At 42.9% G+C, this 10,299-nt stretch overlaps 1 protein-coding gene across 1 annotated transcript in view; it reads left to right on the forward strand.

The window, feature by feature from the left end:
• The first annotated feature begins 3,878 nt into the window (after positions 1-3,878).
• Positions 3,879-10,299, forward strand: part of CELA3B (chymotrypsin like elastase 3B) — a 14,069-nt gene continuing 7,648 nt past the window's right edge. The window contains exons 1-2 of the mRNA XM_007935679.1: positions 3,879-3,918; positions 9,012-9,097. Coding sequence (XP_007933870.1) covers positions 3,879-3,918; positions 9,012-9,097 — 126 coding nt within the window. The remainder of the gene's footprint in view (positions 3,919-9,011; positions 9,098-10,299) is intronic.

The following is a 10,299-nucleotide window of genomic DNA, read 5'->3' on the forward strand; positions in this document are numbered from 1 at the left end:
ACCTTTTATTGGGATTTGGGTGAAAATTTACAGAGCAAATTTGTTTTCCGTTCAACAATTCATACACATTTTGTTTTGTGATATTGATTGTAATCCCCCAAATCTAGCAGCATTCTTTCCCACGGTGTAGCAGCACTCTTCCCACTTCCTCCCTGTGTTTACCATTTCCCTTCATCCTCCTTTCCTACCCCTTCCTGCCTTCTAAGCCTTTACTCTTACTCATTACCATCTAGTGGATTCCAACTCATAGCAACACCCGCAGGGTTTCCAAGGCTGTAATTCTTTATGGAAATAGACTGCCCCATCTTCTTTCTGTAGAGCGGCTATTGGGTTTGAATCACTGACCTTCTGGTTAGCAGCCAAATACCTTATCAATTACACCACCAGTGCTCCTTCCTTCTAAGCTTTATCCCTGAACAAATGCTGTCTTTTTGATCTCATGTGGTGATTGCTTTAAGGAATGTGTACTTCCCTGGTATGATTGTTCACCTTGTAGACCTGTCCATCATTTGGCTGAAAGTTGAACCACAGGGTGCGTTTAGTTCCAGGACTGAAGGGTGTCTAAGGACCATAGTCTCAGAGGTTCCACCAGTCTTCATCAGACATGTAAGCCTGGTCTTTTTTTATAATTTTGAGTTTTGTTCCACATTTTTCTCCCACTCTACCCAGGGCTTCGTATTGTGATCCTTTCAGAGTAATGGTGGCAGGCACCATCTAGTTCTACTGGTCTCAGGGTCATGGAAGGTGGGTTTCACATGGCCCTTAGTCCTTTAGGCCAATTGTTTCCTTGAGTCATTGATTTTCTTCACTCTTCTTTGCTTTGGACAGGGAGAGACCAATAGTTCATAGGGCTTCCATTGGCTGATTTTTCAAAAGTAGATTGCCAGACCTTTCTTCCTAGTCCATCTTAGTCTTTGTAACAGTGGCATAGGGAAGGCTCTGACCTTCTCTAACTTTGTAAGAGGGAAGGAGGATCATTATCAGCACCCAAAAGCTGATTCCTATATGGTAGAGGTCAAACATGCCTCCTCCCACCAACATTTTTATCAATTCTCACGCCAACTGTCCCTCCCATGGCACTCTACTTCTTTGCTGGGTTCAATAATGTGTTGCAGTGACTACACAAAACTCACAGACAATAATAAGAGTTGTGGGGTTCATTTGGAAATTAGCACATTACAACTCAGGATCAGAAACAACTCAGGACACAGTTCTTCAATTAGGACAACCTCTTTTCAGCAGACCTGCAGGTACTATTCTTTCTCTCTCTGGCCTTTAGCCTCTTGTCCCCACAGTCCCTTAGTCCTACTTGGGCAAGTGTTACAAAGCTTTTTAGTTCTGCCAATAAGAGCTCTGAGGCATTCCACTCCACCAATAAGCCTCAACCTGAAGGTACTCGGCTTTCTTGCTTCATGGGTCCAGAAGCCCACTGCACCATCTCCTGCTGGTCTCTTGGCTCTGTCTCTGCTGCCACAATTTCTCTGTCACCACTTCTTGCCATCTCTCACCATCTCTCCAGTGTTAAAGCTCTGTTTCCTGGGTCAAGGAGCCTCCCAGCGCAAGGACCCTGGGTCCAAAAGACATTCTCCTCCTGTCTCTTCTTCTTGGTAGTAGTTGGGTCTCCCCTTTTCACCTCTGGGATGGCTCATTAAAAACTTAGTGGGATGGCAAATCTGACCAATCCCCACATAAAGTTCCATACACCTTATTTGCATGGTCCCACCCCCACAAGTGTGCCATGCCCCTTATTTATAATATTAGCAAACTATCCAATCCCCTTGGTAAGCTATAAGCACCTGACATTTGTATAGCCCTATCCAGTCATTTGGTGAGAGTTACAAAGACAATGGCTAGAAGGGCCAAATTAAGTTATTCACTGCACTGTGATCTAGAAGTTCCACTGAAACATGTTTGGCATCATAACAACATACAAGCCTCCATTGACAGATGGCTGGTGGCTGCACGTGAGATGCATTGGCTGGGAATCAAACCCTGGTGTCCTGCATGGAAGGTGAGAATTCTACCATTGGACCACCATTTCCCCTAATCTAACTTAACTGTCCCCATTCCAACCCCAGTCACCACACTCCCATGTTTCATAACTTTCATAGCAACCACATCCACAATCAGAAATAACCTTTGTTTATTTTGTTGATTTGTCATTTTCTTCCGAACTAGGTACAAGCTCCAGGAGAGCTGGGACCAGGGGTGCCTTGTTCATGGCTGTATTCCCAAAGCCTGAAGAAAGTGCTCAATAATTTTTTTTTTTTTAATTGAGGTGGTTGTTGTTGTTAGGTACTGTCGAGTCAACCCCAACTCATAACGACCCTATGTGCAACAGAAGAAAACACTGCCCAGTCATGCACCATCCTCACAATCCTTCCTATACTTGAGCCCATCATTGCAGCCACAAGATGCAATCCATCTTGTTGAGGGTCTTCCCCCTTTTCACTGACCCTCTACTTTACCAAGCATGATATCCTTCTCTAGGAACTGGTCCCTTCTGACCACATGACCAAAGCAGGTAAAATGAAGTGTAACCATTCTTGCTTCTAAGGAGCATTCTGGCTGTACTTCTTCCAGGACAGATTTGTTCATTCTTCTGGTAGTTCATTTATTTTCAGTATTCTTCACCAATACCATAATGCAAATGCATCAACCCTTCTTTGGTCTTCCTTATTCATTGTCCAGCTTTATTAATTGGTCTTCCTTTTAAGTGCATGAATATTATTCTATCACTGACAGCATTGTACGTCAGGATAGATCTCAAAACATTCTTTGTGACAATGAATGTGATACCATTCCTCTTCAATTTGTCATTCCCAGCATAGTAGATCATGTGATTGTCTGATTCAAAATGGTCAAAAGCAGTCCGTTTCAGCTCACTAATGTCTAGGATATTGATCTTTATGCATTCCATTTCATTTTTGAGAACTTCCAAATTTCTTAAATTCCTACTTTGTACATTCCACGTTCCAATTATTAATGAATGCTTGTAGCTGTTTCTTCCCATTTTGAGTTATTCCCCAACAGCAAATGGAGGTCCTAAAAGCTTTACTCCATCCATGTCATTAAGATCAACTCTACTTTGAAGAGGTAGCTTTTTCCCCAGTCTCATTTTAAGTGCCTTCTGGCCTGAGGGACTCATCTTCTGACACTATATCAGACAATGTCTGAGGGCTAGTCATAGTTTTTCAGTAATATATCAAACAGTGTTTCACTGCTGTTCATCAGGTTTTCACTGGCCAATTCTTTGAGAAGGGAGTGGCCCCTTCCTTCTTCCCAGTCTGTGTTGGTCTGGAAGCTCTGCTAAAACCTGTCCACCATGGGTGACCCTGCTGATATTTGAAGTACCAGTGGCATAGCCTCCAGCCTCACAGCAACATGCAAGCCACCACAGTATGACAAACTGAGTGATGAGTGGTGGTAACTGAGGTAGGTATTAATATTAACCCATACTAGAGACAAGAAACCTAAGGCTCATAGATGTTAAGCCACATGTTTAAAGTCACAGAGATCAGAGGTTTTGAACCCAGAGCAAGGATTTGGACCCAGGTCTAAGCAATTTGAGAGTCCATGTTCTTTCCTAAAAAAGGCTGACTTGTTCTGACAGGAATTTTCCTTCCCCCTCGCCTGTTATCAGCTGGCCATTCAGTGCCACCTGTGCAACTGCAGGTTGGCAGAGACCTTGGGTCCTTCCCTTGGCTGTCATTTCTCCACTTGCAGTGGGTGAGGGCCATGGCCTTGGATCATGGGAGACCTGGCGTTCCACCACCTGTTCCAGGAATGGGGCCCAGGACAGACCTTCCCACCTTGCCTTCTTCCTTATATTAGAGCCTCAGGCTTTGTGTCTCTTTCCCATCGTCTTGAAACTCACCATGCTGCGGCTGCTAAATTCCCTCCTGTTTGTGGCCCTCGGTAAGACCTCAGCTTATGTCTATGCTTCTTGTACGTGCTGGGCTGAGTCCTTGAAATCTGCCACCTACCTTGGACCCCATTGCACCTAACACCTGGTTGCATAGGAGGGGTCTCAGCCTGTACCTGGGGTAGGATTGTGGGGGCACTGGAGCATGAGAATGGAGGGACTGACTCAGGAGAAAAAATAGGAGCATTAAAGGACTATAGTTGGATTCCTCAACTGGGGGTAGTAAACAAAGTCTAATTGTTACAAGCATGGGCTCTGTGGTTAGAATTCTTGGGTTGAAATTTCTGCTCCTACATTTAATACCCAACTCTTCTTTCATACTCTCCCACCTTGCTCTATACCTTGTGGTCTAGCCTTTTCTTGGCCCCTCTATCATTATATTACAGCTCAGGGTCACCTCCTCCAAACAGCCTACCTTGACTGATGATGATGGTAACAGATAATGTATTGAGTGCTTATTAGGCACAGTGCTAAGGGTTTTTCGTGTGTTATCATTTACTAACTCATGCAATACATGTATCAGCCCCCATGAGGTAAGTGCTATTATTATCCATTTTTTACAGATGGGGTAACAAAAACTGACCCTCAGAGAGGTGAAGTAGCTCAGCCTAGAGTGAAGGACTATCTTAGTTATCTAGTGCTGCTATAACAGAAACACCACAAGTGGGTGGCTTTAACAAACATATTTATTTTCTCATAGTTTAGGAAATTAGAAACCTGAATTCAGGACACTGGCTCTAGTGGAAGGCTTTCTCTCTCTGTCCACTGTGGAGAAAGGTCCTTGGCTCTTTGAGCTTCTGCTTTGGGCAGCGTTTTATTTATGTATTTATTTATTTATTTATTTACTTACTTACTTACTTACTTTTACTGTGTTGAAAACATAAACAAGACATTAACCAACATAACAACTTCCACATTTACAGCTCGGGGACAATGATAAAATTTTTCTTGTTGTGCCATCTTTTTTCTTTTTAATTGTGATTTGGGTGAAAGTTTACAGAGTAAATTCACTTTCCATACGGCAGTTCACACACACGTTGTCTCATGACATTGACTACAATTTACCCCAATGCAACAGCTCCCCTCCCACTTCTTCCTGACAGTTACCGCTTCCCTGTGTCCATCCTTTCATGCACTCCTGCCCCCCTGAGCTGTCTTGCTGTGCATAAGCAGCCCTTCTTTCTCCCATGATTGTTCTCTCCAAGGAATGTATCTACCTCAGGTACATGTTCAACTCATATGCCTGTCTTTTGTTTGGCTGGAAGCCACAGATATGGGTTCAATTCCAGACCTGAAGGGCAGCTAGGGGCCATAGTCTCAGTGGTTCCACCAGGCTCTATTGGACAAGCAAACCTTGTCCCTCCCCCTTTTTTTTTCCAAATGATTTTGAGTTTTGTTCCACATTGTTCTCCCTCTCTATCCAGGATCTCCTACATAGACCCCCCTCTGAGTGGTTGACAGTGATAGCAGGGCACCATCCAGTTCTTCTGGTCTCATAGTCATATAGGCTGTGGATTGCATGGTATACCAGTCTCTAGGACTAGTTGTTTCCATGAATCTTTGGTTTTCTTCATTCTTCTTTGCATTGGACGAGGAGAGACCTATCATTGTGTCTAGATGGCTGCTTGTAAGCTTTTAAGATCCAGTCACTGCTTGCCAAATTAGGAGGTAGAAAAATATTTTGTGTAGTATGTTATGCCAATTGAGCTTGATGTCCCCTGTGACCATGGTCCCAAGCCCACAGGTTCAACTACTCACTCCCTCTGGGTAGCTGGCTGTGCCCAGGAAGTGACTACAACCTTGTCTGCTTTGGGCAGTCTTCATGTGGCTTGGCATCTCTCACCCCCCATCTCTGCTTACTCCTTTTATCTCTTGCAAGAGATTGACTCAAGACACATTTTACACTAATCCTGCCTCATTAACATAACAGAAAACTCATTCCTAAGTGATATTATGACCACAGGCATAAAAGTTAGGATTTATAACACATATTTTTGGTGAACACAATTCTTTCATAACATTCCACACTTTGGCTCCCCAAAATTTATGTACTTCCTACATGCAAAACACATTCAACCTATCACATCATCCCAAAAGTCTTAAATTAAATCCAAGTCCAAAATGTCATCTTCTGAAACATCTAAATTATATATGGTTAAGACATTAGGGGTATTCCATCTTGGGGCAAAATTCCTTTTCATCCATAAACCTGTGAAATCTAAAATACAAGTTACCTATTTCCAAAGTACAAAGATGGAACAGGTACAAGGTAGACATTTCCATTACAAATGGAGAAATTGGAGGTAAAGAAGGGATAACAAGCAACTAGCAAGTCCAAAACCCAGCAGAACAATTGACACTAATGCTCAAGACTTGAAAATAATCTGTTCTCTGAGACCATCTGGGAAATGGCCCTAGCCTCCAGCTTCTGGGGATTGACCATGCTGCCTGGATTCGGTGTGGAGGCCCCTTGGCCCTGGGCTTCAGCTCTGCTTTCCAGACCACTGGGATGGCAACTCTGCTCCTTCAGCTTTGGATGGCCCCATTCTCCTAGTCTATCTGAATAGCAACCTCATCCCCTCACCCCCAGCAGGCTCCATTCTTCTGTCTCTTAGGCATGACAGCCCTGCTGCCCCAGCTTTGGGCAGTGGTGGCCCTATCCTCTTGGCCAAAGTAAATGGCAGCCCCACAGTCTGGAACCAAGTTGGTGAAGATATGACTCTTTGAAACCTAGGAGGCCATGGTCCTACCCTTTGAAACCCCAGAGGTCATGGCCCCACCCTTTGAAACTGAAAAGTCTCTGTTTCCTGTGCTCCTTCCAATAGTTCTGCTAATCTCCAAGCTGCTCCAGGCATTGTTCTTTTAGTTTCTTGGATGATGACAGATGTAGGTCCCTTGACCCACTTCTTGCTTGTAAAATTCCAAGACACAGACAGCGTTCTCTACTTTCATTCTTTCTCTGTCCCCTTCAGTCTAAAATAATTGGTTTTCTGCTGTGATGGTTAGTTAGATCCATCAATCACAGGTTTAATGCCTTTAACAGAAGATTTTGTAGCCATGAGTTCTTGGTGAGCATTCTGGGATATGTGTCCTTAGTTTATACAACAGAATTTTCCAAGTTCTCTTTTCATTTTGCACAGTTCATTTTTAAATCTATTTCTTTCACCTTCCATTTTACTCTAAGTGGCAAGGAGAAACCACACAGTTCCTTTAAGATCTTACTTAGAAATTTCCTGAGCCAAATATTCAAGTTCATCACTTACAAGTTCTACCTTCCACCAAACATTTTAACATAATTCAGACAAGTTATTTTCCAGTGCATAAAGAGCACCACCCTTCCTCCATTGTCCAATAACACGTTCATCATTTCCTTTTAAAACTTTATCAGAAACAGATTTAACATCCATGTTTCTAGCAACATTCTGTTGCTGGGTCCGTATGTATTCTCTAAGATGATAGAGATTTTCTCAATACCTCTCTTCACTTTCTTCTGAGTCCTCATCAGAACTGCTTTCCATATTTCTACCAATAGTCTAAAACCCTTTCAGCCTCTACCCAATACCCAATTCCAAAACCACTTTCACATTTTAGTCTCTGTTAGAGTGGCACCCTACTCCTAGTACCAAATTCTGTCTTAGTTATATAGGGCTGCTGTGACAGAAATACCACAAGTGGGTGGCTTCAACAGAAATTTATTTTCTCACAGTTTAGGAGGGTGGAAGTCCAAATTCAGGGAGCTGGCTCCAGGGGGAGGCTTTCTTTCTATGTCAGGTCTGGAGGAAGATCTTTGTCTCTTTGAGCTTCTGCTCCTATGCAATCTTCATGTGGCTTGACATCTCTCTTCCCTGATCTCTCTTCACTCCTTTTATCTTTTGTAAGAGATTGACTCAAGACACACCTTACACTAATCCTGCCCCTTTAATGTAACAGAAAACTCATTCCCAAATGGGGTTGTAACTACAGGCATGGAGGTTAGGATTTACAACCTTTATTTTGGGGGGACAAAATTTATCCATGACAGGAGCAGAGCTTCACATTGAACCCGGGCAGTCTGAGTCCAAAGCTTCCATTCTTTATGACAATAGCAGTAGTGTAACTAAGGTTGGTGTCACCCAGTGCAGTAACACATGGTGTTACCTCCTCATGGACCTCCTCCCATACCAGACCATACAGAATCCTTAGTAATATTTGTTATTGATTTTAATATAAATATAGTTATAAATTGTGTAAATGTTATATTTCTTAAATTATATGAATACTAACAACAAAATAGTTTTATAAAAACTTTCTACATTGAATTAGAATATTAGAAAATTACTAGTAACTGAATAGAAGGCTTTTTGATTTTTTGCCTTCTTTTCCTTTAGTTACTACATCATTCTCAAAGAAGTTATTGATATAGGTTCACAGAGACTGATTACCATGATGTTGTAGCTAAAACACCAGAAAGCTTGACAAAATCAGCAATTATGAAAACACCAGCAACAATTAAAACAGCAGTATGTGTTCATAGCTTGTGCAGATGAAACCACATGATTTGAAGCATCACTGTAATTGGGTAATAATGTCAGCTCTGACCAGAGCACATTGGTTGAAAAAGTAAGTTAGCATTAAGTTTCAGCCTTGTAGGTATATTGGTAAATGCAAGACAGGCTTATGAAAAAAACATTTTTGTTATTATAACTAACTACAGGGATATTTCCATAAAAAATAATGAATTGCTGCTGAAACACTGTACCAAAATATTATAGATAGTCATTTTGGTGTCACCCCCTTTGACAATGTCACCCGGTGCAGTCCACATCCCCTGCACCCCTCTAGTGACTCCACTGACAATAGCTATCATTTCTCAAGGGGTCATAGAGATACCAGATGCTGTCCTAAGTGTCCAACTCCTTCAGTCCTCCCATTGAAAGAGGCCACATTTTTCTCTCCATCCCTGCACGCTGGGACACCCTGCTTTGCTCTGCTCACTGTTAAGATGTGACCACTAGAGTCCAGGATGAGGAACAGGCTTGCACAGGATCACACAGCCTTTGCTTCTGGGGGCTCCCTGGCTGACAGACACCCCCACTCTCCCTTCTAGCCTCGGGCTGTGGCAGACCTACCTACCACCCCTCCTCCCGAGTGGTCAATGGTGAGGATGCAGTACCCTACAGCTGGCCCTGGCAGGTAAGAGCAATGCCAGATGCAGTAATTCACACCGTGGACACTGGACTCAACCTCTGATTGTGAAGCATCCAGTCTTCACCTACTACTTCCCTTCCAATTCCCACTCCAGTTTCCAGAGACCCGGAAACTTGGACAATCTATTCCACATGGGGTTTTGCCCATTCAATCTACAACCTTCACTGGGCCATTTGCGTTTTAAATATGTACTCAAGGGAGAGGGCAATGTTTAACCCAAGGGGTGGGAACACTGATGGAGGAATCTCAGGGCCTGTGTTTAGGGAGAGCACCCATTTCTGGAGTCTTCAAATTATATACCAGGGCTGGGAAGTATGAGAACAATAAAGTGGTTGAGGGATTTTTAGAGACAAGTGGAGGGACGTCCAAGGAGCCCTGGTGCCACAATGGTTATACGCTCGATTGCTAATTGAAAGGCTGGAGGCTCAAACCCACCAGTGGCTCAAACCCACTAGTAGCTCTGTAGTAGAAAAGACCTGGTGATCTGCTCTGGTAAAGACAACAGCCTAGGAAACCCTATGGGGCAGTTCTACTCTGTCCTATAGGGTCTCTAACAGTCAAAATTGACCCGATGGCACACAGCAACAACAACAACAGGGGGAAGACTGGAGGGGATAGATTTGCCACCTGTCTAATGCAGTTGTCACTGGATATCTGTGGCTTTTTAAATTTAAATTAATTTAAAGTAAATAATGTTAAAAATTCAGTTCCTCAGTTGTACTTGCCACATTTCAAACACTCAACAGCAACATGTGGCTAGTGGCTACCACATTGGAGAGCACAAATATGGAACATCTCCATCACCACAGAAAGTTCTACTGGACAGCACTGGTCTAGAGCAGAGGTCAGCAAACTTTTCTGTAAAGGGCTAGAGAGCGTAAATATTTTCTGTTTTGTGGGCCACGTGATTTCTTTTGCAGCAATTCAACTCTGACATTAGGGTGCGAAAGCATCCGTAGATGATATGTAAATGTGTGAGTGTGGCTATGTTCCAATAAATCTTTATGAACAAAATAAGACCAGGGGCTACATTTGATCTGTGAGCCAGAGTTCACTGACCCCTGATCAAGAGGGAGCTTTTTTTTTTTTTTTTTTTTAATTAGGATTTGGGTGAAGATTTACAGAGTAAATTCACTTTTCATACAGCAGTTCACATATACTTTGTCTCATGTCATTGACCAAAATTT

Source organism: Orycteropus afer, unplaced genomic scaffold, assembly GCF_000298275.1.
Source record: "Orycteropus afer afer isolate SDZICR_OR568_19922 unplaced genomic scaffold, OryAfe1.0 scaffold00031, whole genome shotgun sequence".
NCBI classification, from domain to species: Eukaryota; Metazoa; Chordata; class Mammalia; order Tubulidentata; family Orycteropodidae; genus Orycteropus; species Orycteropus afer.